Below are 21168 nucleotides of genomic sequence, written 5' to 3'. Positions count from 1 at the left end.
CTGGAAGCTCTCTCTTTTATCATATTGCCAAGGATATCCAATACAGGATAGAAAGACAAAAAGAAGTCTGAATTTCATACTTTGATCTTACCAAGCTATTGTGCAACACTGAACACAGAGGTGCAGTAATATTACATTTACAAATATTACATCTTTCTGCAGGTGCAGAAATATTATGGTTATAACTTTTACGTCTGTCAACAGTGCATAGGAGACACTTCAGTGTCACACGCCCCACAGTGACAAATGCGATACCTGTGGGAGTAATCTCTTTCTCAACTGAGCTAAGAAGTGTTTTTTCTTTTCAGGGCCGAAATTATGTGCTTGAACAACAGTTACTGACTACTTACATCAGTGGTAGGACGCACAGATTTCCACAGTATAATACATTTGGTGCTTAGTCACCATTACTCACGACAGGACAACCCTCTCCACAAATACAGATTAAATCAATGATTTCAAAAAGGACACTTATAAAGGCACGTTTTAAAGCTTTATGAATAATGTCTGCAACATTTTCCTTACTGACTTACGAGCAGCCACCCACTCCTGAGGGCATTTTCTCCCTCCTTCTAATGCAGTTCTAATTGTCAAGTGAAGGATCAATATCTGGATACTACAAAGCATATACTACTTCTGCTATTTATTTGTTACTTTGCTGTTAAGAATTTTTTATTGACAAGTTTTTTGTTGAAAATTTGTTCAGAAGTGTCATTTTAAAGTGCTTTGTCTGCAGCATAAGAAAGAGCTAAAAAGTTGCTCCACTGTTAGAGGAAATTAAGAGCAAGGTAAGGAAACACCAGTCAGGAAGGATTCCGATAAAGTCGAGCCAGCTTGGGACAGTCAGGTTCCCTGGAAAACTTGTCATGTCTTTGCCTCTTGTTAAGTTAATTTAAGACTAATCACACAGGCCATCTGCAGGGATAACATAGTCACATCCCTGTCACAGGCTCCTGAAACCATCAGCAAAGGGACCAAGTAGCATGATCAGAAACCACGCAGGTAAAGGACTACAGTCACTCACTCTCCTCACTGAGAGGTTCCAACAGCACAGGCAACTGAGTCAGCAACACAGAAGCCTGTGACTCCCTATTCCACATCCAAACCCAAGAAAACAAGACCAGAAGGAGGATTCTGGAAGCACGCTTGGCTTCCAGGTTCAGCACCTTGTAATAATGCTCCAGCAGGATCCTGACAACCCCCTCCACGCTCTCCACTTCCACAGGCTTCCTGGCAAACTGGAGCAGGTACTGCAAGGCATCTGCAGGCGAGGTGGCTTTGCACAGGTCGACATGGAGCGCGGCCGACTTGCTGGGCTTGGTCAGCCGCAGCTTCTTAGCGGACAGGTCCTCGTGCTGCTGCTGCGGGCAGAGAGACACAGTTCAGAAACACAGAGCAAATCCTGACTGACTCCTTCCCAGAGTGAACACTGTCTCAGCACCAAGCCAGAGGAAACTCCTGTGCCCCACAGCAGTCACTCACCTCTCCGTGAGCTATCTTGAGAAGGGACACATTCCCAGCTCTCTGGGGCAGCTCCCATCCTGCCCAGGTAGCCCCGATCCCCGGGAAACACTGCTTCTTCCCACTCCAGCTTGGGGCAAACCCTGCCCCTTCCAAACCCCAGACAACCACCCCAGGGCAAACACGGTTTCTCACACACAAACGCCCCAGCCTGCAGCAGCCCGGCAGTGGCGGCCCTCCCCAGGTCGCCCCCTCCCCGCCCTGAGGGGAGCACCCTCCCCCTCCCGCACACCCCCTGAGGCAGTCTCCTTCCCTCCAGGCAGCTCCGGCCTCCCTAAGCCCGGGGCCAACCCCCCCCGCTCCTCCCCAGCCCCTCACGGACCGCACCGGCCCCGAGGCGGCGGGCAGCACTCCCAGGCTAGGCCCCGCGGCTAGACCGGCGGCTTTTCCCACAGCTCCGCCGAAGCCACCCGCCGCACGGCAGAGCTCGGGGCTGTCCCTGTCGTCCCCCCCCCCCGACCCCGCCAAGCCCGGCCCGGTGGCGGTGCGTTACCTGGACCACCTTGGTGAACTCCTCGTACACCCGCTTCTTCAGGTGAGCCGCCATGCCGCCGCCGGGCCCTCCGCGGCCGCCGTACGCGCCACCCGGAAGAGAAACCACAGAGTCGCCCGCAGGGAGGCGGCAGAAAGAGCGTCCTCTCTTCCCGCCTGGAGGCCGCGCTCTATGGTCAGGCGGCCTCCCGTTGCCATGGGAACGCGGGCCTGACATGGCGGCTGCGGCCTGGCCCGGCCTAGAGACAAACCCCGCCGGGGGAGTCAGACCTGTCAGCCCCGCTCATTTTTTTTCCCCCCCCCAAATACCCACCGGTTTCGTTAGTACTTGATGTTAGACCATATAAAGGCCAAAATATAAATAGGGTGGCTTGACGTTTCCAGGCGAGCTTGCGTTAGACACAGTGAAAGCTTAGCATGGCCTTCAAACGTGTCTCCTTCGAGGAGAGGGGCACCGAGGAGCCCCCTGACAGACCTGTGTCTAGTTAGGTGACAGGAGGCACAGGCAGCAGTTATATCTGTGATGCTGCGTGGCTAGAGGTAGCCAGGGGCGGCCACAGTTTGGTTGCACCTCAGGGACAAGGCGATTTGGGAAGGGGCTGACGGGTCCGAAGGAGGGCCGTGGAGATGATGGAAGGTCTGGAGAACGTGCCCTGTGAGGAAAGGTGGAAGGAGTTGGGTCTCTTCTCCCTGGGGGGTCCTCAGCACAGCGTTCCCTGTACTTAAAGGGGGTCCACAAAGAGGATGGTGGCTCTCTCTGCACAAGGAGACATGTGGAGAAGACAAGGGGCAGCGGGTACAAGTTGCACCGGGAGAGGTTTCCTCTCAATATAAGAGGGAAATTTTTTACAGTGAGAACCGTCATTCGCTGGAACAACTTCCCCAGCGACGCGGTGGAGTCCACATCGCTGGGGGTTTTCGAGAGGTGGCAGGACGGGGTGCTTGATAATCGCATCCAGGCTCCCTTTCCCACCAGAGGCTGGGCCAGATGATCCTTCGAGGTCCCTTCCAGCCTGGGCTGTTCTATGAGACCATCCTTGATAAAACTATTAAAGTCCCTCATGACAGCAGTCCTGTAGTCTTAGGAGGTCGATTGGTTTGAGGCTTTAACAACCCTATAATCAGATTTTTGTTCCTAATATCTAATTTCAATCTCCTTTGTTGTGACTTAAGCCAGTTACCCTTTCTTCCACCTTCAGTACATATGAAGAGTAGCTGATCTCCTCCTTAAAGCAGTCTTTTGTCTATTTGTAGCCCTCCTGGGTCTCTCTTCTTCTAGGCTAAGCACCACTGACCACTTGGTTATGATCATAGATACAATCATAGACCCTATTTTCTAAACCTTTTTGCCTTCTTAGACACTGATTGTATCAGTTCTTACCACAGTTATAAATGCAAGAGGTCTCAAAGAGTCCCCTCACACCTACAGCTGAACTGCCCTGAGGCCGGTGGCATGACTCCTGACTTTCCCTGGGGGGAAGTCTGTGCTAGGATGAGCACATCTGAAACCAAGCTTAATTAGGAATGATTCAAATCCATTAGCATAAAGATAAAACTTCAGATCTTTAGGATTGGGGGGGGGGGGGGGGGGGAGATGTCAGTAAATAAAGCACTTCTGTATCATTCAAAGAGCTTTTAAAAGTTATTTATTTAACGTAACAGATTGTTGTCCTTAACTGGAAGAAATCCATGTTCTGAGTAATAAAAGAAATATAATCAAATTAACCGTTATGTTTTTCAGAGTGATTAAAACCAAGCTAACAGCCATCTTCAGTATAAAAATAAACTTATGAATACTAAGATTTTAAAACACAACGTAGGACCCAACTCATGGTCTGTAAAGGAGAATTTGCACTGAGGTCCCAGACTGCCACTTCAGTGGCGCTTCCTTCCCATCAAACCATGGTGGGCTTTCCCTATTCTTCCAGAAGCTTATATATTTAGAAATAGTATTGTAATAATAAGGAGTGTCACGAGAAAAATATTAAAATAGTATGGTCTGATAGAGGAGCGCGTGTCCTTAGATTATAAACTCCTCAGATCAGTGATAGTGTTTTTACCTTTTGTTGATCATGGACCATAGCTGAGGTTCTCTGTCTTTCCTTCAGAATAAATAATAAATAACAGTAATAAATACATTGCCTAGAGAATAGGCTGCCCACTGGAGAAACAAGAGAGTGGGGGACCCTGAAATTCTTCTTTTTAACCTAGGTTCTGGTATGGAAAACAGTGAGGAAAAGAGCTTTTGCCTTCTTGTTAGGGATCCAAATTTAATTTGAGCATGTGTTAATGCAGCTGTCAGTGTTTCCATAGGGAATTGCACATATGTGACCTGTTCCTCTTTCACTGGGAGACCAACTCCACGTGTCCACGAGACGTATTTGGGCTTATTCATTTCTCTTGGGTTGAGTGAGGTTGGCTCGACCCTCAGATCTGCCTCTGAATTTATCTAATAGTCAGCAGCACTGAAAGAGTAAAATTCCTTCTTTTCGTATTACCTTTTAAATCGTACAGTTATCCCCTAAAGCCCAAGTAAACAGTGGCTCTTAAGTGCTCTTTAATTTGGCACACGACCAAAGGAGATCCATGTGTTGGCCCATGCATTTCTTCCTGTCCCTCTGGTCATGGCTTAGTCTCCATGGCCCAAGCTGATTTGTTTTAATAATTGCTTTTGTCTGATCCCCATCGATGGCGGCACTTTGCTACCACCAGGTGAACAGGAACCTGTAGAAGAAGTCATGCGATTTGAAGCGAAAACCTTTTTCAGCAACGTGAGGCTGAAAGGCTATTTTATACCCTTTCGCTTCAACATCCATTTGAATGCAGTCCAGCAGATCAGAAATACTTGGCGCTGCCTTCCAGGGGCCAAACTTCACCACGGATTTTTTATCCATGTCCAAGCTGCTCAAGGCATCCTGACATCTGGCCGCGTCCTCCTCAGTTCTGACCACGCACACGATGACGCTGGACCGGCGGGATGCGACCGCTTCTGCCCTCGCGATGCGGATCATCAGTTCGATGTTCTCGCTGTAGTTGGGCACACGAGCCAGAAACTGCTTCCTCGCCACGAGCTCCCCGAAGATCTGCGGGGAGTCCTCTAGCTGCTTGATTAGAGGTTCGATGTCGTAGAACAATGCCTCCTTGTAGACGTCCTGGATGCACTGGGTGGGCACTTGGTTACTGCGCAGGTACTCCAAGATGTATTTGAAATAGGTGCCTGGCCTGTCGATGAAGAACCTCCCTTCAGAGTCAGTCCTGAGTTTGGGCTGGCCGGTGAACATCTCTGCCAGCTTGGAACCAGGGTGTTTCTTCAAGGTGCTCAGCGTTGTGGTGTACATCTCGCCGCCGACATTTAACTCCACAATCGGTGACAACTGCAAGTATCACAAGGGGACAAAAAGCCACGTGTATTACCTGTCTGAGGCCATCAACGTGGAAGTGTCAAGGAAAAAAAAAAACGTGATTGCGGCTGGAAATTGGAATGACAGTGTGAAGAGCAGTATGAGCTCCCATCTCTTGGGGGACGGATGGGAACATCCACCCCATTTATTGCTAAAAGCAGATGCAGGGTGTCTACACAGCCCTTATAACCAGAGCAGCAGAGACATTTCTAAATGTCTAAGTCCTCACCACATCTTTGGGATGTAGGAAAGTGTCGTTTTGCCAGCAGGGAAGAGGGACAAGAAGCATCCTGCCCAGGGAAGCTGTCAGTGCCTGTCAGTGTCAATCTCCTAAGTCCCACACAAGCACTGTCCCTGCTGGCCCCTGTCCTTCCAGCGAGAGTGTTCTGTGAGGTCTCACCCTCCCCATGCGCAGAGGGGCAAGGATAGAGCTCAAAGCTGTGCAACTCCATTCTTCTCACCCAAGCTGGTGTTTTCTCTTCAAAGAAGGAACTAAAGCTCTTTGAAACTTTAGAAATGGGTGGAATTGGCTTCCACTCGTCTAGGGGTTTGGTTATAAATACTGAAGTAAGACACGAAAATCCAGCATGTCAGAGGTGGAGGACAGAAGCTGTTTAGCAAAGCACTTTTAAAAAGTATGACAGCTTTAGCTAGGAAGTAAAATAATTCATGCAACTGATAGGGATTTAAAAAGGAAGAATGTAAAGTTTGTGTTTGGATTTATTTTATTTCACCATGCATTAACACCACTGCTATCAGAAACACATTGGAGGAGGCCTGAATGCCCAGAAAGCTGGACCTGGTGTCCAGTCTGCCCTTCCTGATGGTTCAGTACTGAAGAGTTTTAACAGCCTCCCTTCGCACTCGGTCATTTTTTATAGTACTCAGTAGAGAACAAGGAGAGGGAAGGAAGGAGACAGCTATTTTCCCTCCTGCCGTCACTGCTGTAATGCAAGTCACATGCCTGGCTGGGACCACACCTGCCATTGGGAAGGCATGAGTCGACAAACAACCCTTTTTTCCAAGAGCTCACCTGCTCTTTCTTGGATCCGATCATGCAAGGATCGGCTTCAGTGCTGCTAGTCACATGCCTCAAGTGAAGCGTGTACTTAAGTGCTTAGCTGGATCCCACAAGTACAGACCCATGCGATGACGTGAGCTGATCCCACAGCTCACACCAGGAGGAGGGGAAGCTCCTGCTGCCCTCTCCTTTTTCCATCCTTGTACCTACCTACGTGCTTCTGTTGCTCACCTCGTGCCAGCTCTGCTTCTCCTTCATCTTATTGAGCTGAGGCTCACTGAGGATTTAACAAGCATCAGAGGTGGCAAAAAGAAAAGACTGGGAACAGACAACCCAGAGCAGGGGGAGACCTTCCCTTTAAACAGCAGCAAGCTATCAGGTTTAGCAGAGATTTGCTCAAAGCCTAGGCAAGCCAGGGAAACAACAGAAGATTCAGGCCAAAGACCCAGCTGGAATATTGCTTTACCCTAGTGTGGGTAGCTCCATCTTGAGGGCAATCATTTGCACTAGGGCCAAGGAGATGTAAAAAATTATTCTGTCTGAGACTGTGTGGTGATTTCCACCCACTGAAGAGCACAGCCCAAAGCTGTTTCTTTAATAAAGCCTCTCAGTTAGGAAATTTGCCATTAGTGCAAGTGATAACAACAACCTTCCCTGCCAGGGATCATTTGGTAGAAATGTCTCACACCTTTGAGCCTTTGCTGGTTTTTCAGATGGCAGATCAGATGTTTCATGCTGTTTGTCACTAATACAAATGGGTAACATGTTCTTCATTAATGCAGTAGCCCAACTAACCTTATGTTCTTAGATCTTGATTAATGGTTTTGGCCTGGGACCGAACTGGTTCCCAGCAGACTGGGAGTACTGGCACCAGCTAATTCCCAGCTCTGTAATTAGCCAGTGAGGTGACACTTAGGAAAGTCATTCCATCTATCTGTGCCCCAGTTTATTAATCTGCAAAACAGTTACCTCCTTGGGGAAGCATTTTGCAACCTACACCTGAAAAGTGCAACACAAGAAGGTTGGATTTTTTAAAGACAGAAAGGTCTGGGGGAGAGGCTGTACAGCTAGCAAAGAGAAGACAAACTGGTTAGCAATAGACTGAGGGCAGAGGAGACGAAAAGGAAAACATCATCTGATCTCATCACTGATTTCTGCCTAGTAATATGCTGCTTCTCTGAGATTGCCATTAATTTTCCTTAGAGCTAGAAAAACTACTGCTCCCACCTGATGATTCTGCATATCTGCAACACAGGGCAGCTTTTGCATCATTAGAGACTCTAATAACTGTTGAAAAACCCCAAAACACACAACAGGCTCTTATTTAGGGATCTGATCAATTAATATTAAATTAATTCCACCTCTTGTGAAAGGAGAAAAAGAATGACTCTGGTTATTTGCTGTTGCCAGATCTTGTGTGCTTGCGAGGGACGTGGCCCTTCTGTAAGCAAACTGGTGCAAACAGGTCAGTCAGGCGCAGCTTTTTACCTAGAGCTCTCTTCTTGGTCACATATCTGGCAAGCCCTGGTGTCTTCAAAATAGCAGATGGGGGTAAAAAACCCCTCTAACATAGCCCAAAGGGGATGCTTTCATCCCACAGGAGGAAATTGTGCCCCAGAGTCCATACCTTATTTACCGTATGCAAGCTACTGGTGACCTGCTTCCCAAGGGGCTTGTGCTCCGATGAAATGCTCATCTCCCCGGGAACTGACGGCTCAGCGCTGTGGGAAAACCTGCTGCTCAGTGCTCGGGTCCTGCCCCACACACAGGATGGCTCCACGCCGTGCTCCAGTCCTCTTTCCCTTGTTTTTTTCTTCGTTGGGTCAGGTTTTTTTCCAAGCTCCCAACCCAACCGCTGCGCCGGAGGCTCTGGTTTTGATCCAGGCACAGCTCTGGTACAGGTTGCAGGTGTCGGGAGAGGGGAGGGAACAGCCTGAAAGCGGAACTATTTGCTCATTAGTTTTCTGGCAACCAGCAAGGTGCAGGGTGGACTTGGGCTGGCTGCCAGTGCACACCTCCTGTAATACTATCTGTGCGGTGACTAAGAGCCAAATAATCCTTTCCAAAGGAGGCCCCGTGCCCAGAGCACCTCCGAGGAGCCCCGCAGTGTGTGCCCGTGTGACCGCCTCTGCCTCGTGAACTGGTTGTATTGGAACCAGTAAATGTTTTCACAGCTTTTTGGCCTCCATGTGCTGCTGTTTTAAAGCAGAGTTTATCCCAAACCATCTCATTGATCCCATTTGTCATACCCATCGATGACGGATCAGGGTGTCTACAATCTGTCCAAGGTGGTGGCATTTTCTTTCTTGCCAATACAATCTCTGGGCACTGAGTAATCTGTGCAAGTTAAATAAAACCAAACCTGAATCTCTGCTTGAGCCTGAACTGTTTTTTCAATTGGTCATAAATATTTGATTAGTATCTTTGCATGACATTGTTTTCTCATATCCTGTATCCACCAGGTACTGAAAGTGGAGAGCACCACAGATTTAGTGGTAGTGGGACTGTTTCTCGCAGCATTGAAACACTCACAAGGATGTCTGGGTTCATTTTTTAAATGCAGAGGATCAAATCAGAGTGAGCCTAAATAACCTCTCTAGATCTGGACCACAGGGCTGCAGAGGCTCCTTGGTTTTATTCTTGGTATTTCTGAGTGCACTGTTGCTTTCAGATTTGTCTTCAGGCCACTCATTGCTTCTGTGTCTTTGTTCCATTACGGTGGCAAAATTGCTGTGGACATGATTGTCCAGAGATGTAAGTCAATGTTTGTAATAAGAGACAATATCTTTTATTAGATCAGCTGATATAGATGGATAAAAACATCCATGCTTTAGGGCACACAAGGCTTTCTCAGGTCTGTCAGATCCTGTTTCAGCTTGCTTAGTTTTTTTTCCATTTTTTTCCAGTTTCTGTTGGTCTAATAAAAGGTTTCATCTCCTCTACCAACCTTGCCTCATTCTCTTTCATTTCAGGCTGCTTCCTGATACCAGCAATCAAAGGGAAAATCTCAGACAAATACAGCGCTGCCTAAAAATCTTCCTGGGGGAGATTTTAATGATGAAAAATGACAGCGTGGTATATAAGGAAACCATCTGCACAAAATCTGCATTGTGCTTATGGACACCAGTTTTGCTGGTTTTCCATTCTCCAAGGATTTTGCTGGATCTATATCCTCCCAGAATAGAGCATCGATCTGACCAGAAGCTTGAGGCACATAGCAAAAAAGGGTTATAATTTGCACTGATTCACTCACTTTGAGAATAAAGCCAGTCCTCTCCCAAGGCTCCATCAAAGCTGGACCCATATTCTTTTGAATGCTTTGTGCATTTGGGTGAACCTCTCATCGAACCCAACTTACATTTTGCTTCTGCTGCTCTGAAGCATCCTGAGGGATCTTCAATAATAACCTGTGTCTGAGTTATCTCTGCTGCTTTGAATTTCCCCCTTGCCAGACCAGAAGAATAGCAGTGCTGGATGCACTAGTGAGATCTGCTTGGGAGCCCAGGTGTTGTGACCTGTAATAAATTGTAAAAAATCAATGCTTATTGGAAAATGGGGAGAGCTGGAAGATCGGCATGTTCTGGCTTTTGATTCCTGCAAATCCCATTCTTTGGGCTGGCTCATGTAGGTGCTTCAGAACATACCCTGGGTATAACTGGCGGAGGTGGATTTCAGAGTCGTTCTATACGGCACGTCCTCGATGCTGGAGGTGATAACCTTTCAATTCTGCAGCTGCAGAACTGGATAGACGGGTGGACTGTCACCTCTCTGCTCCCACAAGCTTTTCACTAGGGAAGGGTGAAGACCAGTAGAAGAGGTTACTTTTTTCAAAAGCTCATCTGAAACGTTTCCCCAAACCATAATCAAGGGTGGCCAATGTGGTTTGAGGCCAAACCTTCAATGCCGCAGTGCAGATTCTTACCACTTCAGCAAAATTACTAGTTGTTAGCTGATGTCCACAAATCTTTTCTACTGCTAGGCCAACCAAAGCTGGTCTTTCAGTCTGATGAACATACTGGTTTGGTTCCCCCACTCTTTTACTCCTTTTTTACATCTTGGCCACTTTTGCTGGCACATTATGGGACAAAGAATCAGCCTGGAAGTCTGTGAAGTATTTTGGCTGGAAGTCACCATGTATGAGAAAAATCTGATTGTTATTATTTGTGCTGCTTCTGGGACTTTTTAATCCCACCAACTGCACGTCTTGCTTTAAGATGGCATTTTTCAGTCCTGCTATACAAATTACTCCCAGTTGGATTTTTTTCCCCCATTTCAATAAGGATTTGATTTAAACTGCCAAATTCATCTGATCTCAAAAGAGGCCTTAGGAAGAACTTCCTACAGCCCAAGGCATTGGCATATCGCTGCCTGCCCAGGGGGATTTGGTGCCTTTTTTTTTAGGTGGTCACATCAGGGGTGGCATCCTGGATTACTAGGACCACACTTTTGACCTGTTTGGGGTCACAGCTTTGCTGGGCAGGCATCCGACTCTGCATCAAAGCCCTCTGTGCCTGCACTAAGTGGAAACAGTCACTCTTGCAGTTTTTCAGTCCTCCTTTTACCCCACGGTGAAAGGCATGCTGAGGAAACCAGTGGGTGGGGGAGCAGCCCATGAAAGGCAGAAGTGGGATCAGGGTTTTGGAGGGTTCTGGAGGAGACAGCTCTGACAAGGCTCTCAGCAGTCCACGCTGCTGGTAACAGCTAGCTGAGGCTGGTTTGAACCTCATTCTTCCCTTGAGAAGGAAGTAAAAAGCCAAGACCATGAACATCTCCATAGCCTCAGGCGACCAGGGTCCTGGGATTCCCACAACCAGCAGCTCCATTGTAGCTGCTGCTCCGCACCCCCTGGAGAGTTCTGGCCACAGCTGTGCTGTTTCAGGGAGGTTAGTGGGGTTTATCCCTTTGGGGAACGGGGTTTGATTTGTACTGAGATGGAATTTCCACCCAGGATCTCTGTTGGGCTTTATGTTTGTTATCAGTTGGCCTGGATGCCTGAAATCCTTCATCCTTTGGGCCTTTTAAAGCTGCGACTGATGCATGGATGGTCTGTTGGGGCTCCACCTGCTTGCTGTTGAGCAGAGAAAGAGAGCTCTGAGGATGTTTGCAGAGGAGATCAAGCAGGGTCAGCAAGGTCCTGCCCTCGAAGGGGAGGCTGCTGAGACCTATTGGAGAGGCTGACTTCCCAAATGGGTCATGCAGCCATGAGGAGGACAAGGAAGAAGAACCAGTTAGATGTTCTTCAGTCCTCTCCTGACTCCCTGAGCACAGTGATGCTTCAAGCCACCTGCCTGTTCTGCTTGGCATGGCCACTGGCCCTGACATTTCTTTTCTAGACCTGTCAAAAGCAGATTTCTCTCTGCCCACGTGTTTTTTTAACAGAAGAGGGTTATTTCCAAGACTGTAAGCTCTTTCAGGCAGGGACCATCCTTTCACTGTCTTTGCATGAAAGGATTAGCCTGTGCCTGGACCTTGTACGAGCAACCACAGTATGAATCATAAGAATAATCATACTAATGCTGAGTACTTTGTGTCTGCCAAAGAATGAAAAACTTGACAATGGCTTTGTGTGGAATAAATATGTGGTTTTTGAAAATTGTATAAATATGTACATAACAATGAACTGGGTTTGGAAAACAGTATTAGCCACAGAAGTATTTTTAACAGATTTCCTTAACACATTGAATTGGCAGCTTCTGTTTAAGAGAATTAGATCAACAACATTCAGATTTGGGTTTTATGCCCTAGTACAAGTAAATACACTAAATCCAAGGGGAAAAAAAAGAATTACATGCTTAAAACAGGAAGGGAAATGAGAAGTTCAGATGTGGGGAAGCAGCTGGGAGCAGCTTCTGTTTGCCTTTCTCCTCTTGTTCCCTCTTCTCCAGTATCTGAGTTTCTCAAGGGGATAAAGCCCTTTTGCTCTGGACCATTTGCCTGGAACATGGAGGTGACAATCCGTACCTGATCTCCACCCTTCATGGTGTATTACAGCCACTTAGCATTATCACTGCTGGGAGTGACGATAAATCAGTGGAAAGGGCACCTAAAGAAGCTGATTCCCAGGACACATCTGCTCCAGGGCATCTCAGTGGAGGAGATTTCTGTGGAAAGCTAGGGAATGAGCCAAGTTATTTTAAACAGTGATGGATAGGTTAGCAAAGAGGAGAGGCAACAAACTTGGCACAGCTCTTCTGAACTACCATGTGGATAGTATTCATTCCAGCTGGGACTTGGCAGGGCATCCCAATCTCTGTCCTGGAGTTTGCTGCAGGATGCACTAAGACGAGCCAGGTCTCTTGCAAAGGTCACAGGAAAAACAGATTTTTTTTGTCTTTTGAAGCCCATTCACTGACTCCTGCAAATTGCCAGGTTGCTCTAGTGACCTGTGGCTAGCCTGTGTAGTTTGTGAAGCATCTCTTTGTCACCGGTCACGAGCACTTGGGATCCATGAGTCACTGTCCTCACATCAGCTGTCACTGACATCGCTCCATCTGCACCCTGCACGGCCAGATCCTGGGGATTTGTTCCTAGTGGAGCCCGCAGTGCCCAGTGAGGGGGAGACCCTCATGTGGGAAACTTCTAGCATAGCCGGACGAAGCGTGATACGGCTGAAAAGCAAAACCATCAGCAGTTTGCTTTAGCTGTGCTCAGGAATTGCACCGGTGAAGCTGGGCTGATGGCTCTGCAGTCCAGGAGCCACTCCTAAATCAAACAGCCACATGCTGTGCAAACACCGTTGGCATTTCTACCCGCTGCCTTCCAGTTGTTTGTCAGCTCCACCCACCTTCACGGACCTGGGGAATGCATGGCTGGTGGCTTGTATCAAGAGCTGAGCTGGCTTTGGACAGGTCCCAGGACACCATCAAAAGCCAAGGGAGCAAAATGCCTTCTGGCCAAGCAAGTGCATGTGCTGTCCCCAGTGGACGAACGGGGGGAGGCATCCTTGGGATACAGGCTTAAACACTCATATTGCCATCAGTTAAAGCAACCCAACAGGCCCATCAGTGTCCGCATTCCTGAGAAACCACATTATTCTCCTGATCCTCATGCCCACTGACTTCTTTCCCGTGTTTATATCGTGTTCAGCTTAGGTTGTAGGCTTTCTTGGAGCAAGAAGCCAAACTAGATACAACAGTGCCCTCTTCTTGGCCGTCTCTCTCATGTGCTTTCCCTTCCTGAGCTCGCTCCCAACGCTTGACATGCCACGTGGGGTGTGTGGGGCAGAGCTGGTGTATGGGTGCCACTATTCCCAGGTCCCTGTCACACAACAGTCCTATTGAAGGTGTTGGCACGAGTCCACTCAGTTGGTCGCTCCATCTCGAGGGACACGGGGTTGTCTCTAGTCCAAGTTCAGGCTGATGCTGTCGGCCTAACCAGAAAAAGGATGATCTGCAGAAAAGAGGATTATTTCAATGTAGTCTATGAAGGATGGCAACCCAGCCAGTGGGTTTATGCCTGGTCTTATTGCTGAGGCTACAACTCACTTCTCCCAAGCCGGTGGAAGGAGAGGAGAGACTGGGCTAGTCATGGAAAAGCAAGGCTGAGAGATAAGACCATTTGCTGCCAGCTAGATGCACAGAAAGAAGGAGGGAAAGAGAAGACAGACTTTGGCTGTGTATCTGTGGGACCCTGTGAGACCAAGGTTTTGATCAAGAGGAAATCTCTGGGCATCTGCTGTGGAAATAAGCTGCTGGGGAGCTGGAGAAAGGATCTACATTCCTGGGGCTCCCTCCGGGTATCAGTGGTAGATATCCCTGTCCCCTGCTGAGATGTTCCTGCCAAAGGATATGTGGTTTGGCGGTATTTTTTCTAGCACCTCCTCCCTTGACTTGGGCTGTTGATGCAATTGGATAGTTTATACAGTTCCCATTTCACACATTATTCACATTTTGCTCACGCTTTCTGGATTACAGCAGCTCAGACTGGGTGTTATAGGGGCATTTCCCAACGTTCACACCATTGCAGAAATGCCTTGTTCCCTTTGCAGAGCTTCAGTGCAATGGTAAGCTCTGGTTTTTATCAACTCCTGCCCTGTTTCCCTGATGGGTGCTTGGGCACAATATTCACAACAGTTTATGGATACTTTAATTTGTCCTTGTACAGTGCTGGGTCTTTCAGGGAGTGTCTCTCTCTAAGAAACCCTGTGCACATGCAACACAACTGGAGCCTGCAGCCCAGGGCATGGTCGCAGTCCTCCTCTCACCACAGAGGCTCACAGATCTCCAGTTTCTTTAATCAAAAGCGCAAAGCTGATGGAGGACCAGTGTTTGTTCAGCCAAAGCAGCGCTATTTCAACAGCTGAATTTGTTTTAAAATGGCCTGAAGAGGCAAGGGGACATCTCCCTTTAGTGCCCAGCTCAGTAGGACTTCTCCAGGTGATGTGTCTGGGAGGGAAGGAGTCACCTGGAGGTGGGACCCAGCTTGTGCTGATGACTCCAACCCCCCCACGCAGGGCTTGCACCCCCTGCCCACCCACCCAGTGAGGGCTTCGCCCCTGGTCTCCCCACAGCTCACAGGAATCGAAGGTGAGCAAAATCCTGCCTTCCTATTCACCCCAGCTGAGCATCCCCTCCTCCTCCTCTGCCCCCAGCTCTGGAGGGTGCCATGGCGAAGCAGGGAGGAGGCAGAATTGCCTCCCGGTGTTGCTGGGGCTGGCGGGGATTGCGGCAGGTTGTCCCCAGGGCTGCGTGTGGTGGAGATGGTGCTGGGTCTGAAGGGCTGGATGAGTGTGGGCCGAGGGAAGGGATGTGCAGGTACCGATTGGGGTGGGGAGCTGAGAAGTTGGGGGTCCGAGAAAGGAAGGGATGTTGGGGAAGGGAAGGAAGGATGCTGGGGAGCAGGTTAGGATCCCAGCACCCAGCACAGGGCGATGGTAGGATTACACCAAGCTTTTGCAAGGCGGGAGAGCCATCCATCCCAACGCAAACCCAATTCCCACTCCCTGCCAGAGAAACCCAGCTCACCTCCCTGCACTGGAGCGTGGCCTCAGTGGGCAAGGTCCCCTCATCCTCATGGGCTGGGGGACAGTAGCTATACAGAAGTGACAGCTGGTAGGAAACACAGGACACATTTGCACAAGGCTTTGCGTTTCATTTACATTATCAAAGAGACCGGTTGGCAGGGTTTAGGCACAAGCAGAAAAGAGCATTGCTTCGAAGTTACAGATGCCTTCTACAAAGAAATAACGTGAAACACTCATTTCTGCCCTGCATAAATCCTCCTGGGACAGGGCTGAAACAAAGCAGAAGGTTGCCAGTAGGATCAGCTGCAGGGCGAGTCGGATGGTACAGGCAGCGCCCGGCGGGCAGACGGCCAAGTTCTGCGCTGCTCACGAAGCATCTTCCTCGGTGGGACTTGGCACAGGAGAAAAAGTGCCGCTGGGCTGCGGACGACAGATCACCCTGTGGGGATAACGAACACGGTTTGGCCAGGATGTCCTCATTCCTGGCTTGGTTTCCTCCAAAATGAGGGTTAACATTGTAAAGTCCCTATTAATGCTCCCTGTTGTTGCTGTCACCTTTCTACGCTCTCCATTTCACTACAAGGACCTTGACTGTGAGCCCCATCTCTGGTGAGCCACAGGGATGTGTCCCTCAGGGATGAAAGTCCCACCATCGCGGAGGATGGATTTGCTTTCCAGGCTATGGAAAGATTGAAGTGTCTGAGCCATTTGCAGGTGGCACGTCAAATTTACACATTTGGAGACCTGAAAGTGCCAAATTGCTCCCTAAAAATGACTCTGTTGTGTTTTCCATCAGAAAAAAAAAAGAGAAACAGCTAGAGCACCGGTGTCTGGCAGCTCTGGAGTCCAGAGCTCAGGGTCCTCCAGCCACCCTGCCCTTTTGTCCCTGGGATCTTTTGTCTCTGCCCAGCAGCAGCCAGACATTGCCTATGCTGCAGGGAGCCTCGGGGGCAACGCGGAGCTCACAAAGCGACCTTTGTTCAGCGGTACAGCTTGCACCAGCGGGCAATTGAGAAAGACAAATCCAGGAGGATGTATCTGTTGAGCAATGAAGTGCAGACTCATAACTCCTGGGATTTGGGGGTGTGATGCAAACATTAGAAAGTGACCCAGCTATGGGGCAAGAGGACAAAGTGTGTTACCCCTCACCAGCTGCTCCTTGGCACAGCATCTCCCCAAGCTCTTACCTCAGAGCCTGGGGGTGCAGGCTCAAGAGCTGGACTGATCTTCACTGAGGCTGATCTGCTCCAGGATCTGGCTGTACCTCCGGGTCAGGGCTTTAGTGTTTTTGGTGAGGTCTGTCAGAACTTGCTGCAAACCGTTGACGTGATGGGACAGGCGTTCTTCCAGATTGCTGTCTGCACCCTCATCTAAGGCTGTATCGGCATCGGTGCCAGGCGGGCTCTGGTCGGCGACGGAGGCCAGCCCTTTCTCCACCACGGGCTTGATGGCCTTGAGGAGCTGGTAGCGCTCGTAGAGGTCCGCACGGCCGCCCGTGGCCGGGGCCGCCCCCTCCTGCTGCGGGAAGACCCCTCGGAGCAGGCTGGGGAACATCACCTCCCGCTCCATCTTCCGGGTGGCCGAGAAGTACTGCTCCATGGCCCCGCTCCCACGGCTCCGGCAGCGCCGCTCTGCTCCCTTCTCGGGGTGCCGCCTGCTCCCCGGCCCCGCCGAGGGCTTTTTATGTGGGACCGGGGCACGTCCCTCCTCCGCTGTCCTCTCCCGCCAGCCCGGAGCCGGGCTGGACGGCCGTGGGGCCGGGCTCGGCTCCAGCCCAGCTGGGGCTCGGCCACGCCGTGGCCCCGGCTCTCCGCAATCCGTCCCGGTCCAGCCTCCCGCGGCCTTCGCCCGAGCTGGACGGGGTCCTGCTGCGTCCCCACGCCGGGCGCTGCGGGGCGGCCAGGAGCGGAGGGGCCGGGGACCTCTCCGCTCCTGTCCCCGCCATCCCCGCCGTTCCCGGGGCGCCAGGAGAGCGGGGCCAGATCCTGCCCCCCGCTGCGGGCAGGCTGCAGGCAGCACCATGGGAAAGCTGCCTTGATTTGGGCAGTTTAGAGGAGGGTGGAAGGAGAGCAAGTGATGGGTTTTTCTGGAGAGGGAGAGTCACCCATGAGCCCCATGCCAGCCACCCTCCTTCGTCAGGGCTGGTGCAGGGTCTCACAGAGCCCACCCTTGGCTTATGGCCTTGATAATGAACCCTGCTAAAAGAAAAAGGTGATAATGAACAGGTGATACTTGTCTGAAGGGTGTTTGCCCCAAAGCTGGTTCTGTTAAGGAGGAAGGTGACCATCAGCTGGATTAAACAGTGACCAGGGAATTGCGGAAGGGACTTTGAAAATCCAGACGGTCTCAGCCCAAAAGGAAGCATGAAAGCTCCCAGCGTGAGGGAGAGACCTCGGAGGGGCAACGGCAGGAGTCAAAGCCCGCCGGGCGCTGCCAAAAGCAGCCCTGCTGGCATCCCGACCTCCAGCCAGGCCTGGCAGAGCATCCTCCCGGTGGGACGCCGCGAGCAGCCTGCAGCCAGAGCTGCTGGGCTGACGGCACGGGGGGCACCGGGCGGGGAGAGAGGCAGAGTCGGCGATGGGGAGGCTGGAAGGCAGCTCTGGGGACGATCGAGGCCAGCCCCTGCTCAAGCGGGGTCAGCGACGGGAGCGTGTCCGGTTGGGTTCTGGGTGTCTCCGAGGACGGAGACTCCGCCGCCTCCCTGGGCAGGCGGTGGCAGTCCTTGACCACCCGCAGCTTTAGGGGGAAGTGAATAGATAAAAAACTAAATGTTTTTCTTACCTTCAGGTGGGATCTCCTGTACTTCAGTCTGTGCCCATCGCGCCTCGTCCTGTCACTGGGCGCCACTGGGAAGAGCCCGGCTCCACCTTCTCCACAGCCCCCATCGGGTCTTCACACACACGGATGAGATCCCCCTGAGCCGTCTCTTCTCCGGGCTGGACAGTCCCAGCTCGCTGAGCCTCTCCTCGTAGGGACGACGCTCCGGCTCCTTCATCACCCTCGTGGGCCTCCGTGGACTCTCTCCAGCGTGTCCGTGTCTCTCTTGTACTGGGGAGCCGGGACCGGACCCAGCGCCGGGATGTGTCCCACCAGGAGAGAGCAGAGGGGAAGGATCCCCTCCCTCCGCCTCCTCCCGGGAGGCTGGTGGCCGTCTTTGCCCTGAGGACGCCGTGCTGGCTCGTGGCCACCTTGGCCACCCAGGGAGCCAGGCGTGGGGGGCGCGGGTGTGAATTCGTGGGGCGCTTTCCCCCCGGCACCCGCCCGAGCGGGCAATAGGCAGCAGCAGGGGGTACAGCTGAGGCCGGAGCCCCCCGAATCCGAAGGCAGGGGTGTGCAGGCAGGGAACCTGCCCTCCCGGGAGGGGCGGGGGTGCTGGCAGCCCACCCGTCCCTGGGGGCGGTGGGGGACCTCTTGGGACTGGGTAGAGAAGGGTATTTGGGATTCCTTACGTGCGTAACGTTTTGGGTCGAAACCGCGCTTTGTCTCGTCTCTTCCCGATACCGAGCCTGGGTGCCCAGCTCACCGCTTTCTGCTTAATTGGATGTCGTCAGGCAGATATAAATATCCTGCCGCAATCCTGATCCGCTCCGAGGATGTGAGCGGAAAAGTTTGTTTCCCCGTGGCGGCTGGCAGCGGTGCCGGTGCCCCGGGAGCCTTTCCAGGGCAGCGCAGAGCCCGCATCCCGCTGCCACGCCGGAGAGGGCTGGATCTGCCCCGTCTGCCCTCGTCCTGCCGGGGACCTGCGCTGCCTTTTTTTAAGGACAAAGACCTTTTCCGTGATCATCCCGCCTCCCTTATCAGCCCTGCCCAACAGCGGTGGCCAGCAGCAGGGCACCGTCGGGGCTTGACGCGTCCCCGGGGCAGCGTGATGCAATGCCCCGCAATCGGAGCAGGCAGAAGTTTCCTACGAGGCAGCAGGGTCGGGGCCGGCTGGCCGGACAGGAGCTCGCAGAGAGGGGCCTGGGGGTGCTGGGGGGTTGCAAGCGGACCGTCAGGCGTCAGCGTGTCCTTTCAGCTGTCTCACGCCACGGACCTTTCCTGGGAACGTCTCCCACCAGTCACGTCCAGGAGCGGTGGTGAGCGCTTCCCTGGCTGTCCCGCTGTGATACTTCCCCGGGGCACCGCCAGCCTCTCCAGCTGCCCCGCGCGCAGCCCGAGCCAAAAGCCGTTGACGGAGGTGACCGCACTGCGACCACCGTCTTCTCCAGGGGACAGAAGTCCCATCCCTGAGCTCCAGCCGGGTGGACCACCAGCGGGACGTCACCTCCTCTGTGGTCCTCACCTCACCGGGAACCGACGTCCCTCCATTGCTCACGGTTCAACAGCCGGCTCTGCCACCAGCGCGGAGGCAGAGGAGCTCCAGAGGTGTTCTGGAGTCCCCACGTCCACCTTCCAGCTCCGCTTCTGCCGTGGCACGAACCACCGCACCGCAGCTGGAGGTGGCTTTGCACCGGGGACGGGCTAGGTCCCTCCCAGTATCGCCCTCGTGCTCCCTTTTCTCTGGATAAGACAAGGCTTCAACTTTGCCCGGGCTGAGGAGGGACGCGGAGGGCAGATCTGCTCTGAAGTCCTCACGCCGGCTGGAGGCCCTTGTGTTTGCCCACGTGTTGGGGCACTTGGTGCTCGGCAGCTGCTTTCACAGAAAAGCAAGGCTTTTGGGCCGGGGTGCAACGAGCTCCTCGGGTCTCTGTGGCCACACACGTGGTGTTTGGGCAAGCCTCCCCGCTGACCCACCATCCTCTTGGGGAGCACGTCCCCAGCCACGGCTTGGGAGCGGGGAAAATGCCACCACGCGTGTCTCCGAGTGTCCCCGTGTTGTCCCCAGCACCTCTTGCTGTCAGATCTCCCACGCCTCTGAGTCCTCCGAGCCCCCCGGGACTGCTCTTGTCCTCGCTTGAGCGTGACCGGGACAATTTGAGGTGCGAGGTGGCTCTGGACCCGGCCCCAGCAGACCCCGTCCAGAGCCCCTGGCCCCCTGGCTGGCCACTCGGCCACTGGTGGCTGGAGACCCTGTCCCTGCTGCCCGTGCTCGGGGAGGACAAGCTGAAGCCAGCGTGATCTCAACAGCCAGGAGAAACGGCCTGAAGGAGCGAGAGGAGACGGGACCCTCCACCGTAACCCCACGGTTTGTGTCTGGGCATGGCGCTGGGGTCCCGGGGGCAGCTGCTTTCCACAGGCGCTGAGACCTGCAGCTCTGCTGGCCCCTGGGGACGGTCCCCGGGCTCAGCCCCGCTTGGGGCAGCTCCAGGGCAGAAACCCCCGACGGGCAGGAGAAAGGCACGGGGAGCCGTGGGGCACGGGGCAGCACCAGCAGCGGTGGGACAACCCGGGGGAGAGCTTGGAAGAGGGTCCTGAACCTGGTGACTGCCTCCAGCACGGGTCGATGTCTCCCACCCTCTCTGCTAGGTGCCCAGCAGCAGGCTTCAAGGAGAAGCTTCTTCACTCTGAGGGCGGTGGGGCACTGGCACAGGTTGCCCTCAGAAGTTGTACGTTCCCCATCCCTGGCAGTGGTCGAGTTCAGCTTGGACGGGGCTTTGAGCAAGCTGGTCTAGCGGAAGGTGTCCCTGCCCATGGCAGGGGGGTTGGAACTAGACGGTCTCAGAAGGCCCCTTCCAGCCCAAACCACGCTGAGACTCTGTGACTCGTTGTCCCTTCCAACTCCCCATCACTGCGCTGGAAAGTCCCCTCCCAGCCGAGCCCGCGTACCCCTGCCCCACGCCGGGGCCCTCTCCAAGGCCTCCAGCCGGCGGAAAGCACCACACTGACAACGG

General features: G+C 52.5%; 3 protein-coding genes across 4 annotated transcripts in view; all 3 read right to left on the bottom strand.

Annotated features, from left to right (window-relative positions):
* INTS4 (integrator complex subunit 4) overlaps positions 1–2135 on the bottom strand; it is a 39052-nt gene extending 36917 nt beyond the window's left edge. The window contains exons 1-2 of one of the 2 annotated variants that reach the window (XM_030042869.2): positions 2015–2135; positions 1167–1358 (exon numbers count right to left, since the gene is read on the bottom strand). In XM_030042869.2, coding sequence (XP_029898729.1) covers positions 1167–1358; positions 2015–2068 — 246 coding nt within the window. In that variant the 5' untranslated portion in view covers positions 2069–2135. Of the gene's footprint in view, positions 1–1166; positions 1362–2014 lie in introns of both variants that reach the window. The other variant, XM_030042868.2, reaches the window with a different exon arrangement.
* Positions 2136–3718: 1583 nt separating this feature from the next.
* On the bottom strand, positions 3719–8320 carry KCTD14 (potassium channel tetramerization domain containing 14). Its single transcript, XM_030042698.1, has 2 exons — positions 8063–8320; positions 3719–5387 (listed from the first exon to the last, which is right to left on the bottom strand). Exons 1-2 carry the CDS (start codon positions 8129–8131, stop codon positions 4716–4718), a joined length of 741 nt encoding a protein of 246 aa, XP_029898558.1. The 5' UTR covers positions 8132–8320; the 3' UTR covers positions 3719–4715.
* Positions 8321–15504: 7184 nt separating this feature from the next.
* Positions 15505–17355, bottom strand: LOC115353613. Its single transcript, XM_030043267.2, has 2 exons — positions 16585–17355; positions 15505–15836 (listed from the first exon to the last, which is right to left on the bottom strand). Exon 1 carries the CDS (start codon positions 16994–16996, stop codon positions 16607–16609), a length of 390 nt encoding a protein of 129 aa, XP_029899127.1. The 5' UTR covers positions 16997–17355; the 3' UTR covers positions 15505–15836; positions 16585–16606.
* Between the last annotated feature and the right edge of the window lie 3813 nt (positions 17356–21168).

Source organism: Aquila chrysaetos, chromosome 19 (genome assembly GCF_900496995.4).
Source record: "Aquila chrysaetos chrysaetos chromosome 19, bAquChr1.4, whole genome shotgun sequence".
Taxonomy (NCBI): Eukaryota; Metazoa; Chordata; class Aves; order Accipitriformes; family Accipitridae; genus Aquila; species Aquila chrysaetos.
This window is presented reverse-complemented; position numbering and strand designations above follow the sequence as displayed.

Excerpts from the sequence above, each read along its gene's own strand:
- KCTD14 (XM_030042698.1), bottom strand. The coding sequence starts at position 8,131 with ATGAGCATTTCATCGGAGCACAAGCCCCTTGGGAAGCAGGTCACCAGT. Across the intron at positions 5,388-8,062 it reads GCTTGCATACGGTAAATAAG|TTGTCACCGATTGTGGAGTT; the intron begins GTATGGACTCTG and ends TGATACTTGCAG.
- LOC115353613 (XM_030043267.2), bottom strand. The coding sequence starts at position 16,996 with ATGGAGCAGTACTTCTCGGCCACCCGGAAGATGGAGCGGGAGGTGATG.